At 34.6% G+C, this 17,812-nt stretch overlaps 1 protein-coding gene and 1 non-coding gene across 2 annotated transcripts in view; both read left to right on the forward strand.

The window, feature by feature from the left end:
- Window positions 1–17,812, forward strand: part of SLC25A21 (solute carrier family 25 member 21) — a 238,160-nt gene that overhangs the window by 68,819 nt on the left and 151,529 nt on the right. Inside the window, exon 2 of the mRNA XM_049766821.1 lies at window positions 15,304–15,387. Coding sequence (XP_049622778.1) covers window positions 15,304–15,387 — 84 coding nt within the window. The remainder of the gene's footprint in view (window positions 1–15,303; window positions 15,388–17,812) is intronic.
- On the forward strand, window positions 13,660–13,792 carry LOC126002659 (small nucleolar RNA SNORA51). Its single transcript, XR_007493337.1, has one exon. It is a non-coding gene; the product is annotated as a small nucleolar RNA SNORA51 (small nucleolar RNA).

Raw genomic sequence — 17,812 nt, forward strand, 5'->3', positions numbered from 1 at the left:
TTTCCTCTTTGATTTAATCTCAGACTGACTGGTTATTAGTATTAGGCTGTTTAACTTTCATGTATTAAAGTTTTTCTTCTGTGTCCCTTTGTGGTTCACATATAATTTCAGGGCCTTGTGGTCAGTGAAGGTAGCCTGCAAAATTTCTATCCTCTTGATATTATGGAGGTATGCTTTATGTGGTAGCATGTAGTCTATCCTGGAGAATGTCCCATGTACATTAGAGAAGAATGTGTATCTGGGCTTCTGGGGGTGGAGTGTCCTGTATATAGCTACTAGGCCTCTTACTTCCCTTTCTCTTTTCAAGTGTAGTATATTCTTGTTGGGTTTCAGTCTGGTTGACCTGTCAAGTATTCACAATGCCGTGTTGAGGTCTCCCACAATTATTGTGTTGTTATTGATATTTTTTTCAGATTTGTCAAAAATTTTATTAAATATTTTGCTGGCCCCTCATTCAGTGCATATATGTTTAGGAGAGTTATTTCTTCCTGCTGTACGTATCCCTTGATCAATACAAAATGTCCATTATTGTCCCTTAAAACTTTACTAAGTATAAAGTTTGCATCCTCTGATATTAGTATGGCCACTCCAGCTTTTTTATGGGTGTTGTTTGCTTGGATGATTTTTCCTCCAGCCTTGTATTTTGAGTCTATGTTCTGACTATTCAGGTGTGTTTCTTGTAGGCAGCAGAAGGTTGGATTGAGTTTTTTGATCCATTTAGCCACTTTGTGTCTCTTAACTGGTGCATTTAGTCCATTGACATTGAGAGAAAGAATTGTCCTGGGAGTTAGTGCCATCTTTATATTGAAGTTTGGTGTGTCTGTTGGTCAGTCTTGTCTTAAAGTAGGCCGTTCAGTTTTTCTTTTAAGAATGGTTCTGAGTCTGTAAAGTTTCTGAGCTGTTGTTTGTCTGTGAAACCATGTATTGTTCCTTCAAACCTGAAAGTGAGTTTTGCTGGGTGCAGTATTCTAGGTGAAGCATTTATTTCATTGAGTTTTGTCACTATGTCCCACCACTGCCTTCTGGCCTTGAGTGTTTCCGGTGACAGGTCTGCAGTAAATCTCAAGGATGTTCCCTTGAATGTAATTTCTGTTTTCAATTTTGCTGCTTTCAGAATTCTGTCTCTATCTCTGGGATTCGTCATTGTGACTAGGATGTGTCTTGGGGTGTTTTTTCTGGGGTCTCTTTTAGTTTGTACTCTGTGGGATTTAATCGCATGTATTCATTAGCTCTGGTGGTTTCTCTTTAATGATGTTCTTGACCATTGATTCTTCCTGGAGATTTTCTTCCTGGGTCTCTGGGATTCCAATGATTCTTAAGTTGTTTCTGTTGAGCTTATCATAGACTTCTATTTTCATCTGTTCCCATTCTTTGAGTAATTTTTCCATTGTTTGATCATTTGCTTTAAGGCTTTTTTCCAATTTCTTCTGCTGTATGGAATTGTTATTCATCTCATCTTCCAGTGTACTAATTCTATCCTCAGCTTCTGTTAACCCGTGGGAAAGCTCAACCATGTTTTTCTTCAATTCATCTACTGAGTTTTCAGACCTGTTATTTGACCTAAAATTTCAGTTTGGAGTTTTCTGATTTTTATCTTCATATTTTCTTGATTCTTATTAGTGTTCTCTTCTATACTTTCTTTGAGTTCTTTGAACATCTTCCATATTGCGACTTTAAACTCCTTATCTGAGAGACTGACTAGTTGTTTGGTCATGTTCAAGTCATCAAAGTTGCCATCGTCATTCTCTGTCTGGCACTGGCCTATGTTGTTTCCCCATTGTCACACTTGTATTGTGGGTTTTTCTACGTGGTGTGGTTGTATTCATTGGCTAAATGATGTGCACGGCCTGGAAACAAAGCGTAGTGGTCATGCTCCTCTGGCTCCACCCTTTCTGGGCTTGTAAACTCACCTCCAGGAAAGGCTCCAGAGAAGGCAAGCTGTCTGCAGATGAGCCACACACAGGATGAAATCAGGCTGAAAATGGAGCACAACACAGAAGACAGACAGATAGGGGTGCTGGCATCAGAGTTCCAGCAGAGTTCAGCGGCTTCCCTTTTCTGGGCTTGTAAAGTCAGCCATTTCTTACTCACTCGCTCACTGCTTAGCTTCAGAATGCAGCTTTTTGGGGATTCGCTTCCCAGGGATCTGAGGAGAGCTCAAGGTTTCAGAAAAGACAGAGAAGCACAGGACAGGGCTCCCTTGAGGTCCTCAGTTTCCTCAGAAGAAGCACAGCAGGGTGGAGATCCGCAGCTGAAGCAATCAGCACTTTACCTGGCAATCCCCACTGTCAGCCATTTCTTACTCGCTCGCTGGGTAGTTTTAGAATCGCTTTTACTTTTTTAAGTAATTTAATCCTACAATTGTAAAAGCCAAGGGAAACTGAATTGAGATAAGTTTATGAGCATACTCTCAAAATTAAAGATAATTTATGAACAAGTAGTACAGTTACATTTTCTTCATAATTTAGGGCTTCTATTCATCTATAAAATGTTTTTGGAAACTGTACCCTTATTTGGAACTTATAATAATTGATCCAAATCTTGATAACATATGAGGTCAAACTTAGTACAAAAATAAAACCTTTCTTTGAAATTTTCCTAAACTGTGATAAGCATAACCATGATTTTTCTGTTTATTAGCCAAGTTTATTATCTCCATTCCAAAAATTTCTTTCTAGCACAAGCATTTATGCTTGTGAATACAAATAAACGAGCCCTTTTTTAGTCTATCTTTTATTTTATTGAAAAGGATCCTTCCTTATCAGTACTAAATAAACCATAAAATACGCATATTTTATCAGTTAAAGTTAAATGGAAGACTATATTAAATCTCTGACATTCACTCTTCCTGAGACTGTAGCTTATGATCTCTGGTGCATAATTAGTATCTGTGAAGTGGCTTGGTTCCCAGGTCTACTAAGAGGATTCTGGTAGGTCTGAATGCATTTGAAATCTTTGTTCTAAAAATCTTTTCTAGAGGATAAAAACAAAGAACTATGGTCTCATCCTGAGCTATGAGTTGAGATTCTAACAGGTAAGAATATGTACTGTTCTCTCTCACCAGACAATTGTTACCATTAGTAAATACTAGGAAAACTTATGGACCCAAGCAGTTAAGTAGAGAAGATTAAATGTGAAATAATACAGCTAACTTGGGAGGAAAGATTCAATATTTTTATTATATTTGGAAAATATTATACTTATTAATGGCTTTAATGACTTAAATATGTTTTTGTTTTTATTCTTACTACCTTTATAAAGAATTTTACTTTCCATATGTGACCCATCCTTCCCTAATCTCCCAAATTCAAGTTGGTTTAATGCTAATTAATGACTGTAATGACCAGTCTAAGACACTAAGACATTAAGAATATGTAGATAGGTGCATCTGGAAATAATGATAGTATTGTTGGCATTCAATATATAGTTTGGCTGAATATGTGTATATCTACATATTATGTACATTCTGAGAGCAGTAGTTCTATAATATGGTGTTTAGTATAGTTTTGTGGTATTACATGTATTTAATAAAACAAAATGATTGAAAGTCATGCTACTCAAGCTTTGGTTTGAGACCAGTTTGTGCTTGGAACATTCTAATTATATGGCTATACCAATTAGCCTATTTGATTTCTTGTGGTTTAACATTATTAGGTTTAGTTTTTAATCTCTAATAGTCATGTGTCCTGTGTCTCTGACATGTTAACTAGCGCATTGCTATTAAAATAAACAGAATTATATTGTCAGTATATTTGGTTATTATCCCATAAGTAGTATAAACAACTAGATTAACTTGTGCCAGCTAGTGGAATAAGTGCTTATCGTGATTGATTTTATAATGTCAACGTATACACAGATTCTAAATATTAGGAATGCAATGTATTTTTTAAATTTTGTAGATGTTCTAAACTAAATTTATTTCCTCACTACTTGGAGGACAAATCAGTCAGTGTATGTAACAATAACAGTAACATATTAACACTGTCATAGTAGTTGTTAGTGTAGTTATTTCTCTAACTGCACTCAACACTCTAGAGAAATAACTACACTAACAGCTATCATAACAAAGTTAATAAGTGAGAGAAATAGAATGCCTGTCTTGAATACAGGCAGGGGCTGAGGAAAGAGGGTGTTTGGGGGAGCATTTGAGATGGAAATGTTGCATTCGTGACGGGGGTGGGGGGTGTTCTTTTTATGACTGAAACCCAGCTAACAAACATTTTTGTAATCATGGTGCTTAATTGAAGATATTATTTAAAAAAAAAAAACAGTAACAAGCAGTGTATGTTATTTTATGTAACAAATGTCGTAGTTGCCAAAATAGAGAACCACTTAAGTGCATTGTTAAAGTGTAGATCTTACAGTCACTGGCTATCAAACTTTAAATCTTGGCTTGTGAAAGTAGACTGCAATTAGGTGCGTCTAGGATCACAGAAAGTTATTTACAGCATAGTCAGGCTATCTGGCATGACCTTATATTTCATAGAGATCATATTTTTGAAGGTTCTGTTGAAAAATATTTGAAAGCACTTGCCACACATTTCTCTTGCTTCTGTGACCTTGCCAAGATGTTGTATCCGATCTGTGACAATTATCTAAGCTGACTAAGCACTCTAGATTACACATTTCTATAAATCATTAGCTGTTTTTATTATACTAATAATATTGTTTTTCTTTAAGGTATCATAAATACTAAGCTGAAGTATAGCTCAGCCTATCTACAAACCATGTAAACTTTACTTGAGGGAGGGGTTGGGCCATACCTAGAAGTTCTCAGAGGCTATTCCTAGTTGTGCTGGAGTTGCTCAAGGGGCCACACAGTACTTGGAAACCTTACAGAGTCAACCACACACAAGGCAAGCAACTTGCTTCCAGTAGCTGTAGTATCTCTTTGGTCCAACATATGTAGACTGTAGACAAGTCCAGATACGGGTTTCTTTATTCTTATATAAAAAGACTCTACTAAGAAGACTAAACAGCAATCAGCTGAAATATCTTCCTTTTACCCCATAATTTTTAAATAATTTGATGAGCAACCAAATATTCATAATTACTACTTTTGAGTAGGAACCTCTTCTTGGACAGGTTCAAACTCATGCTGAACTTGCTAGCAATTATTTTAGGTTGCTAATTGATACCAGGCTTTGAATTCGAATGCAGCAAGCAAGGCATTGCTTAAATTTCAGGTAAACAAAGTTTCTAGAATCTCTATCTACCACTCGAGTTTTACTTTTATTGATAATTAACTAGGAATAATTCCTCTCTCTACACATACATCTGTTTTTTTTTTCTCCTCTAAAGATTAAGGCCTGTAGTTTATTCATAGTTGGACCTCACACCTCTTAATTCGATCCCTTGTAAAGATAGTAATTTTGAATATGTTGAGATAGAAATGTGTGCCAAGATCGGTAAGCCACATCTTTATAATATGATATAGGTTCATGCATATTATCTCTAAGACAGTCTTTTGTAGATAATTACTATATTTAATCAGAAGTAAAATAAAATACACATAGCTAACTCTTTTTTTGTTTGTTTGGTTTTGGGGGCACACTTGGCAGCATTCAGGGGTTATTCCTGGCTCTGTGCTCAGAAATCACACTTAGCAGGCTTGGGGAACATATAGGATGCTGGGGATCAAACCCGAGGGGGCCAGTGCAAAGCCAATGTCCTGCCCATTATTGCCCCAGCTCTTCATAGCTAACTTTTTTAAAGCTATTATTTATAATTACCAGTTTCTTAGAATAAAACAATAAAGCTTTATAGAAGTGTTAGAAGGAAACCGTTCTTTTCAGCATTTGCTAAAGAAAGAATCATCTCCCGGGTCAACAGTCTCCTCTTCCTACCAGCTGGCATAGTTTTTCTGCAGGGATAATAAAAACCCTGTTTCTATTTAGTTTGGTAGTTAACTTTTCAATGAGAAGGGTTATTGCTTGGGGTTAGTGAAGTGGAAGGTGATATGTAAGAGAACCATAAATAAGACACATGTGGGGAAGTTTTTCTAAAGATTGTGTTTTCTAGACCCTTTTTTCAAAGTTGATGGTTTATGTGTGTGCACCAAACATTCAAAACCTTAGACATGCCTTTACATGTTTCATTATAATTGGGCCATACTCAGTACGAATGCAAATATTCTGCAGTACATCTTACTAAAGTAATATAGGCTAATTACAGTATGTTTAAACCTTTATTTAATCTTCCTATGGTTATCCTTTTAATGTACTCTGTAAATGCAAACCTTTCATCTGTTAATCTCTGATTCATTAGTGAATTTGTTTTGCATTTATTAAGGAGCACGTGTCTCATTCAGTAATAAATAATAATCTTCCTTCATAATATGTTCTCAAGGTTTTTTATTAGTTTTATCATCACATTTATGTCATTGTAAAACATGTATTATCAATGTCCCACCCTATAAAATATGGGATTTTTGACTTAATGAAATAAAATGAAGTGTCTCCTTATGGTTTAACAAATTCAAATATATTGGTTCTGGGTGTTTGTGTCCTTCCAGAATTGTGGTTTCCTCAACTATCTGTTAGTCTGTTACAATGCTGAGGAAAGTAATGAAGACAAATATCACCTGTTTATACTATTTATTGATGACTGCTTGATATTGTAATTGGAGACACGCAGTCTATGTCACTTTTTCCAAAATACCTCACTTTCTTTAACACAGAAATGTGATTTTATGTATACTGGTGTATTCCACTTAGGGGAAAAGAAGGCAGCATATAGGCTGATGTTTGGTGATAAGGAGTTCCTGCATCCCCATCTAAAATTATCCCAGAACATCGTATTGATTCTTTGAAGACTAAAATCTCTTGCCATGAGAGTTCTGCAAAAAAGCATAACACATTTAAAACTAGAATAAGGATTAGAATTGGGTTGAAACCAAGCATCAATTATAGGTATTGCAGGGGAGAATAAAAATACTGGATAATGGTTTGGATTTTTAAAGAATTGGATACTTTCAATACTGGGAAATGATGCTAGAGAAATACTTGACTTATTTCATGCTTTTGCTTAGGAATCTTTGCATAGCAGTGCCAAAAGCATGGTTTGAAATTACTTTTATTCCTTTTTCTTGTTATCTATAAATCACAAATGAAGAGCATAATCTAAGAAGGAGAGTGTGCTTCTACTATGCATATATATACATATATATGTATATATGTGTGTGTGTATATATATATATATATATATATATATACCTTCAGAACAATTATCACCTTCTGCCCTAAAGATAGTTTGTGTTCAATCTTTTAAGATTATTTGGGAGGGGTGAATTATTTAGCTACATCCTGCAGTGCCAGTACTTACTCCTGGCTTTCCCCTAAAATATCATTTTTGATGGGGATTGGGAGACCATCTGGGATGTCAGAGATCAAATTTAGATCAGCTTCATGCAAAGCAAGGATTTTAACTGTTATACTATCTCTAGCTCCCCAAATACAAGTCAGTTTCTTAATGTGTATGTATGTCTCAAGCCTACCAGAATAGACTCCATTAGGTATGTCTTTCTTTTAACTTTGGGTGGGGGCACAACCAGTGGTGTCCAGGGATCAAGCCTGGATCTGTGCTTAAGGATGGGGCTGCTAGGAGGGACCAAATGTGATGTCATGAATAAAACCCAAGTTCACCACATCAAGGAAAGTTCCATACCCACTTTACTAGCTCTCTAGCCTGGTATTAAGTGTATTATAATAAAATGATACAGGTCCCCTTTTTATACAGCTCTTTCAGAATACAGTGAGTGTTTGTGATAGGATTTAGCATATTATTTTAAGCCTGGGAATAATTTATATGGAAAATATTTTAGCACCTCTAGACCCACAAAATAATCTATCAAATCACACCATATAGGAATAATCTACTTTCAAATAGAAAGAGATCCACATAGATGTAAGATTATTTGAAGTGGGAGAGAAGGCACTTTATAAACTTCAAATTTGGGGATTCTCAACCAAACTCATTTTTCAGCCTTTAAGACATCAAAGTAATTTTGTTTCCTACAAAATTATCCTTCTTAACTATATTTCTTATGGCCATAACTTAAATACTCAGACAACTGGTGCCTGCTGTGACATTGCTAAGTGTGCACAGCATCAACAAAAAATAGTTTAAAATTGAGTACTGCTGCCTGGCACATACAAGTCAATAGAAAATGCTGCAGTCATCCTTCTTGACAAATTTAGAGAAAACTATTTTAGTGATGAGAGAATATTTTGGCCTTTAAAAATAAGCTTAAGCCATTGTTTGTGAATGTTGAGCAGCAGTATCATATTCTGGTGTGAGCAACAACTTGCCTGTGACATACTCTTCCCTCCAAGGAAACACAGAAAAGTGTTGTACTCCTTGGCAACTCTGGGTGGGCTTGGGTAACGGATGGTCCGTTCTGAGTCACAATCTATCCCCTGCATTCAATTCAGGCTGGATAAATCTTGAATATTAGTCCATTGTCCAATTTGCCAACTTGGCAGCAAGCTTTTATTGTAATAAAATAAAAGTTGCTCAGATGGAAATTCCTGACATGTCCGAGATACATTTATCAGGACAATGTAAAAGTCCAACCATCTTTTGAACACAGTTAAGAGTAGTGTGGCTTTGCTTTTGTCATTTTACAGAGTTGCTTTATGTAACTGAAAAATTGTCTTCACAAGCACAGAAAATTTGTGAACACAGAATGCAATTTGGAAAATTTTGTTCTAAAGATGAAATGTAGTGGAGAATAAGAAGAAAATTGCTGTTTTACATGAGTGACTAAAATACATTATAATTATAGCAACTTGAAACATATTTCTTTTGTTGGTAGTGGGTAGGTTGCAGTGGTGAATGGGGGTGTTCTTTTCTATAACTGAAACCCAACTACAAATATGTTTGTAATCATGGTGCTTAAATTAAGATATTATTTTGAAAAAAGAAACATATTCCTTAGAAAAATTGTTAACTCTATAATTAGTATAAGTCATGTGGAACAGAACTGAATGTTGCTTTCTCTAGAACGAGTAGGCATGTTGTATGTGATATGTGCACTAGAAGAGAGAATATTGACTGTACTTGCCTTAGCCTGTTTAACAGCCCGCCTGCTACTTTAGCATAGTAAAGAATGGAGGGAAGGCTTTACTGAGCAATTAATATTTACCACGACTACTCATCCTTTTACATTGCCCTGCAGCTCAAATTTTATGTTTTGATGCTGTCACTCCTATTTGAAATTAACAGAATGTCACTCATCAGTCAGCTTCTAAATGAGACACTCCTCAAAGATTCTACTTACTGTCCTTATTATCTGTTCTAAAATGGGTGGGTAACACCTAGTCACAGATACATGGGTCACAGATAGACTTTCTTTTTTTTTCTTTTTGGGCCACACCAGGTGATGCTCAGGTTATGAACTCAGAAATAGCTCCTGGCTTGGAAGACCATTTGGGACACCAGAGGATAGAACCACTGTTCGTCCTTGGTTAGCACGTGCAAGGCAAATGCCCTACTGCTTGCACCACTGTTCCAGTCCCAAGATAGACTTTCTTTGCCTTTATTTTCCTCTCTTCATTCTAGTATCTCATTTGGATAAGTATTATTTTCTGATAGCTACAATCCACCATCAAGAAAGATCATCTCTGAAAGAGTAGTATTGGTGATTATTCAGTATTGGGAGAACACAATGACTGACGTCTAATAATCTGAAAAGCTATTCTCAAATATTATCTGGTAATTATCTACTGTTACAACTTCTTCACCTAATTAAAAGATTCTAAAGAGTGGGATTATGTCCTGTTTCTCTATAACCCCTGAAAAGGAGAAGATATTTAGACACAATGTTTAAGAGTGCATTAACTAAATGAATAATGGGTTATAAATATAAGAAAATAGTATTTGCTCATTCTGATAATAGAAAATTCATCTTGATAGTGAAGTGCCCTGAGCACCAATGAGGTTAGATAAATAATCTTTAAATAATTTTATTTTTCTACAAAATTATGGACCATCTTAATTTTGTTTTGTTTTGCGTTGTTTTGTTTTGGGCCACACCCAGTGACTCTCAGGGGTTACTCCTGGTTAGGCGCTCAGAAATCGCTCCTGGCTTGGGGGCCACATGGGACACTAAGGGATCAAACCGTGGTCCATCCTAGGCTAGCACAGGCAAAGCAGATTCCTTATCACTTGCGCCACTGTTCGGATCGAACCATTTTAATATTAACAAGAACGTAGACATAGAGCTGTTGTCTAACTCAGGCAGTGAAAGAGTGCTTAGGCCGATGTGGAAGCATTGGGTTTTCTAGTTACTTGCATTTGGTGCCTCCTACGTCTCCTCCCATCCTAATCAATTCTGCACCTTCAGCTAAGTGCTCTACCATCTGTCCTGAAGGAAACTAAGATTGCTACAATGGGCTTCTTTTCCCTCACTTCCCTTGAAAGAGCAGCTTTCTCTCACTGACCTTTGTTCCTCTCATTTCCTCACCTGGAATACTTCCGGCTTACTCTTTCTGTTTCCCTGAGTCCAAAAGGACCCAGTTCAAATCCCTTTCTGTTTCCTGAAATTCATCCTGACAATCCACAGTAAATAATAATTGCTCCCCAGGTGAACACCTGGACAACTCAGGACCAGTAGTAATTGACATTCTGGATATTTTTTATTTTGTTGTGGATTTCTTCCTTCTCATTTGTTTTAACTGTATTTCTTAAGAGAAAAATATTGCTTTTTTGTTTTAACCTGTAACATCTTATTTAATAGAATGATTTTTTGAATATTGATGGCAATTTTGTGGGAAAAACATCTAGAGAGGAGTTTGTAGAAGTAAAATTATTACAGATATAAGAAAAATATAAGCCTGTACTATTATAGAGATGAAACTAGATTTTCATCTATTATAGAGATGAAAATATTTAAAATAATCTGGGGCCGGAGCAATAGCACAGCGGTAGGGCGTTTGCCTTGTGTGCAGCTGACCCAGGACGGACCTGAATTTGATCCCCAGCGTCCCATATGGTCTTCCAAACCAGGAGCGATTTCTGAGCGCATAGCCAAGAGTGGCCCCTGAACGTCACTGGGTGTGGCCAAAAATCCAAAACCCCCCAAAAAAGATAAAATAATCTAACTAAAAGAACAGTTAAAAAAGATTTAGCATTTTTCAACATAAAAGAATTTTTGTACCCAGCAAAAATATAGATTACAAATAGGCAAATATATATCTGTATACATTAAGTTTCTTTATTTAAAAATATAATCTCCGTCATATTTTAGAAATCATTTTTTCAGTTATTTGTTTTGTAAACTTATATTTAATTCTCCCATAACATTGTTTAATGATTAGTGTTAATTTGTATAAAAATATCAAAATTTCTCATCTACAACAATATTACAATAACCAAGAAATACAAAGCATTCTGTACTTGGTCTGAAAAGTAGAATTTTTTTAGCTCTTGAGGGATAACCTGTAATGACTCTTAATGGTGCTCAGGGTAACCATATGTGGTACTGAGAATGAAATCCTGTATTATTTCTCAAAATATTTTATGGTAAACACACAGTTTACTAATTCTTCTAAGCCAATTGTTATATACACAATAGACTTCTGGATCAAGAGTAGTGTTAATAAGTTTGTTGTTCTGGGTCGTAATTTTCTAATATGTTTCTTGCTATTTAAATTTAAAATCTATGGGCCAGAACAATAAATAGTACAGCAGGTAGGGACACTTACCTTGCATGAAATTCAGGTTCAATTCCCAATATTGCATATGGTTCCCAAGCACCACCAGGAGTAAATCTTGAGTGCAGAGCCAGGAATAAATCCTGAGCATCACTGGGTGTGGCCCCCCAAATTACAAACAATAACTTAAAAATAAATGTAAGAGCTATCTTTCTTGTCTAGCGACTAAGCTTCTATAAATGAGCGTGCTATTAGAGGTATAATTTTGACAAGCAAACCATCACAAAAGGTGAATATTTATGATATTTTAAATGTTTATGATAGTAGAAATGAGCTGCAAGAATATTTCTGGGTTAAAGAAGAACAAGATGGGTATGTGAGGGTATCATTTAAAAGTACTTACAAAGAAAAGGATCACAACAAGCTCCTCCCATTTGTCATGTTTCTCTTCTTCCATTTGTATTTTGACATAATTTTTCACCCAGGTTTATGTTACTACCTTTTTTAATGTTCTTATCTCCATTTTAATCTATCTATCCAAGCAATTCATAATTTTAGGAGCTTTTATGTGTCTCTGCTAGAACACTTGAGTCCCACATTTCAGAATATATTATTCTGCCCAATCATATTAAATATCTTTGCAAAATCAAATATAACTCATCCTTACTTTCTAGCCTTTTCATGAATTTCATATACTCAACTTCTTTAGTCAAAACAAACATTCACTCTCTTTAAAACTTTTTATTATAACATAATGATTTACCAAATTATTCAAAATGCAGTATTTTAAGGCATTAAATATTTAAACATAATCCTATCATTAGTGTTACCTTAATTACCTTCACCAGTGTCCTCTAATTTCTCACCCACCACAATAGTCTGACCCCTTTCAGTCAAGCACAAACAACTTTGCATTATATTAGTTTCAACATAAAGGCAAATGAAATTATCAAAACTTAGAGCAACAATGGTCAAGTTAAATAATTGTTATATCTCTCTGTGGTGTTACTTAAATCAGTGTCTATGTATTTACTGGGCTGTGGCTCATGTTAGTTGAATATTCTGTGTAACTGTTTAGGGTAACGAGCTTGGTAAATTTCTATGTAATTTTTCCATCCAGTTTCCTGTGATACTCCTAGGCTCACACTACTATAAAATTTTGAGTGTCATATCATATATAGATATAAGACAAATTTGGTAGCTTGACAATTTGATAAGATTAAGGCCTGGAGATGGGTCATTTCCCTCAGGGAGTGTAGAGTATGGTGATAGGCTGCTGTGGTTTCACTCAGAAAGGAGAATTTACCCCTATCCTCTCTGAGAATGTCACAGAAGTATTAGCTCTGACTAGAGTAGTGGAGAAGACTTGACAGATATTATATTCTTTTGACTCACTCTTCTTTTGTGTCCATTTTCAATATCATTCTCTGAAGACCTAGAACTATAATACACATAATGCTCTTTTAAAAATACTTAATAGACATTAGAGATAATAAAACAGGTAGGGCACTTGCCCTGCTTATTACCCGTCCAGATGTGATCTTTGGTACCACATAATATCTCCTAAACTCCTCCAGAAGTAAACCCTGAGCTCAGAGCCCTGAGTAAGCCCTGAGCATAGCTTGGTCTTCAAACCCATGTTATTCCCTTGAGCATGTATTTCACATGCTTGTCTTTATGTCTCTGCTTGTTTTACCTATTCTAGAGAAACCTATACTCCTCTTGATGACATATTTCTTTCTTTCTCCAATCCTCATGCCTGCATTTTTACAAATAATTATGGTCATTTAATAAAAACTTCACTAAAACACATCCAATTTTTTTTTATAAAATTGTAAAGAAAATTACAGAGAGATAAAAACCTTAATTCAGAGCAAGGAAGTTAATGATAAGTAGTGGGCAGATAACAAAAAACAGAAAGTAATTAGTATCAAGGGGAAATTATGGTATATTCTTTAGAAACAAACCACAAGGTAAACTTCAAAACAAAAAGTTAAGACTCTCATTGGTCCCAGTTCTTAACACAGGCTGTGTTCTTTACACTGACTGCATAGAAAGAGGAGGTACAGTAAATGCACCCCATATACACCTCAACATAGGCCCTTTGCCTGGTCTGTAGTGTGAATTGGGGGACAATTAAAAAAAAAGACTCTCATTGAAACCCTTCATATTTTAAAGCATAGTGTTTTGTGATACGTGTTTAAATCCCCAAGAATAAAGAATTTATTTGTTTTGTTTTGTCTTTACACAAATGCAGTCACCATGTCTGCATTTACCCAGCTCCATAAACTCAGTCTTGAAGGAGATGTAAATTAAGTCATGAAAAATTATGGGTATATCAGCCACATATCTGAAAGCTTGGAATCTCTGTAGAGAGGTAGGCCAAATACCTGCTGCACTTATCATCTGTAATCACCACTTTGCAAAATGGCCCTACTTCACCAGTCTTCTATAGCTCTCTCTAGAGATTCCAATCTGACCAAAATTCGAGATATTCTGGTTTGAGGGCTGACATTACCAGGATTTTTTTTGAAGTGAGTGAGAGCACCCTTCCTACTCCTCACCTCACCTTCTTGTATTTCCAGAAGCCCTAGCAGCCAAAAACATGTCCCAACAAAAGCAGCAATAGTGCTTAGAATTCTCCAATTTTTTAATATTGCCATCCCAGTAGGAATACACCAATTTTGACTGTATATCTGAAGCCACCTAATGTTCAAAAACAAAAGAAGTAACAAAATTTCCAGCTAGTAACAAGAATTGACTCAATGACCTCATTGTGAGATCCAATAATTTTTACAAATTTTCTTGTTTCTGTACTCATTTTTGTTCTTCTTTATTTCCCCCTTTTATTAGTAATTTTTCTCCCTTACTTGGAAACAAATGTATTATAATCAACTGTCAACTTTGTGATATTTGGTCTTTTTTTTTAAAAAAAAGTAATTTATAATTTTTTTAAAGAAAGTTTTTTTTTAATTTGGCATTTTAAAGTGGGGCCCATTTTATTAAGCATTTATTATATAGCATTTTATCAGCTATATGTAGATAGTGAACTTCTGTGAAGATGCAGGTTGCTCAAGTTATTGAAAATGACAATTCTGTTTCATCATGAAGTGGTTATAGAAGACTGTAGCACAATCAACCCAACACATGTTCTAAGTACAAGCACCTATGTGCCAAAAAGAACTCCAGATTCATTTAATAATGAAAATAATCAAAGTTAGGTCATATCTGAGACTCTATTTTTAACTTTTGTGTTGAATAACCATTAAGGAGCACTAATTAAAAAATAGAGCTACTTGTTTCATATGCATGTTCAGATATTAGAATTATATGTTAAAACAATCTATGACATCTGTGTATGCTTTTCACAAAAAACACATATTATGCCTCAGGGCGCATCTGCTTGCTAAGAAGTAGATGGAAACTCTACTATTTCTATTAACGTACAGAAAAAAATTCATAATTTTAAACGCTATAAAATAAGGTAAACATTAAAGAAAATAAATCAATAAAATTTATTGCAAAATTCAGAATATTTTTGATTAATCTATAAAAGCTCAGTTTTCTAATACTTTGTAAAATAAGAAATCCATTTGACAAAATGCTTAACTTGATTTTTTTTTTGTTTGGTTTGTTAATTTATTTTTAGGTTCCAGATTCAGAGATGTGCAGCTGATCCAAACAGTTACAAAAGCTTAGGGGACAGCTTCCGAGTAATTTTTCAAAAAGAAGGGTATGTATAGTTCATCTTCCATATAAACTGTATTAATATTTTATTATATGCCTCATTTTTAGTAAATTTTCATATTCTTAGTAGGAAAGGATATTTATAAAGGTGATTTCTTAACTTTCATGTGTTTTTCTGGATAATACACTTGAAAAATAAATATGAGTAGAGTGGAAACTATCACAGAAGATTATGACATTGATATTAATGACATTAATGTTATATTAGTTTAATGGCCAGAGGATATAGTTTCTAATTTGACCCATTTAAACTTTCTTAACTGGGGCTGTCTAATTTTAGTGGTTTATTTTGACTCAGTAAATATAGTACCAAATGTGTCTTTATTTAAACTGTGGCTTATGAATATTCAGTCAAAACAGATCCATGTCAATTTTTGGTATAAAATATTTTCATATATTAATAAACTCCTTAATTGTGCCCTTTGTTCATTTCTCTTATTAATTTTTGTTGATTCATTGAATCTTAGTCTATATTTTAGATATAATTCTTTTGAATATTATAAAATATTTTCATATATTAATAAACTCCTTAATTGTGCCCTTTGTTCATTTCTCTTATTAATTTTTTGTTGATTCATTGAATCTTAGTCTATATTTTAGATATAATTCTTTTGAATATTTTATAAGTTTACAAATATTTCTTCTAACTTATCATTTGTCTTACAACTAGGATATCTTAAACTTCTTAAAAGTTTAAGGTTATGATTTTGTGATTATATCTATCATTTATTCTTTTGATGTCTGAACTCAATGTGTTATTTTACAAGAGGAATATCCTAAAATTAGTAAATACCATTTTTACTTATAAATTCTTTATCTATTATGGGAATTTTTCAAATATACACTATGATATATATGAATAAATTTCTATTCTCAAATAACTGGACAGTGGTTCAAATAACATTTTAGAAACATCAATCATTTACCCACTAATTGGAAATGCTAGTTTTTCATATATTAAATTTTGACACACATTCTGAATTTCTTGCTCCTGTTCTCCATTTCCTAATCTGTCCCACTAGTTTGTTTATCTCTGTGCCAGCATCATTCATACTATTTTAATTAGTTTGCATTGTAAGTACATAGGGAATATGTCTAACTATGCCTGTAGTACAAAGTAAACTTTTTATTCTAAACTGCTAAGTACTTCTTAGTATAACCCTCTATTTTTGAAAGATTGGCTCCCCAGCTAAATATTTTAACTCTAAGAATAATAAATGTTTGCAGTCCACTCAACTTTTGTTTTGTTTTGTTTGGCCATACCCAGTAGCTCCTAGGGGTTACTTTTGGCTCAGAAATTACTCCTGGCAGGCTCGGGGACCATATGGAATATTAGGGATCGAACCTCACTCCTCTAATTGCAAGGTAAATTCCCTACCCACTATTACTCTGGCCCCATCTTTCACACTTTTGTTTTATTTTGTTGTTTTATTTTGTTTGCAGAGTATTTATTATTCCTAAAAGGACAACCTTCCTAATCTACAAAAAAAACTACCCCTTTTGATTCAAGATTTACTCCCTTTCTTTCTACCACATACTTTTTTTTTATAAAAGTCTTTTTGACCTGTGTACATTATATAAAATAGAGAATAAAATACCAGATCTCTTGTGCTCGTTTATATTTTTTATGCCTTCTCCCCAAGAATATATTTCCTAAGGAAAAGATTCATTTTGCTCTGTTTTGGGGAAGAGAGGATGGCCTGATTTTTTTTTTTCTGATGTTGCTAAGAATTTACTGCTAGCTCAGGGATCACTCCTGGGTGATGGGGGGTACGTGGTATGAAGTGTGAGGGAATTGAAACAGAGTGTGCTGTTTATAAGGCAAATACTTCAAGCTTTGTGCTGTCTCTCCAACCTCAAGTTTTGTATGTACTCTTGCTGAGCACTAAATTTAAGTCCTCAGAAAATCTTGAACAACTCACTTGAAGTTATCATACCAATATCATAATAATACAAAATGAAAGAGAAGGATGGCAACTCTTCCAACAGATCACCCTCACCAAAATTGTGAGATGATTATAATGACTGATAAAAATATTTTAAATCACCTAATAGCATAGTATCAGCAAATTACTAAGTTCTGCTTTTTGTTGTTGTTGTTGTTATTTTGTGTGGGGTCCTTTATAGGGACATACTCAACAGTGCTCAGGGCTCTGCTTTCAGGGATCACTCCTGAATTAGGAAAATATATGTGGTGCCAGGGACCAAACTTAGGTTGACTGCATGAAAGGCAAGTGCACTCTCTGCAGTACTATCGCTCCATCCCCGTATCAGCAATTATGTGCTATTTTCCAGTAATGTGATACCAAAGTGTCATACACTGATAATATGAATTATGACCTTTGGAATTAAGGAAATTTTACCCAAAATTTAAGAATGCAAGAGTAGGGAGCAGAGCAGCGGTGCAGTGG

This window comes from Suncus etruscus, chromosome 2 (assembly GCF_024139225.1).
Source record: "Suncus etruscus isolate mSunEtr1 chromosome 2, mSunEtr1.pri.cur, whole genome shotgun sequence".
In the NCBI taxonomy this organism is placed as follows: Eukaryota; Metazoa; Chordata; class Mammalia; order Eulipotyphla; family Soricidae; genus Suncus; species Suncus etruscus.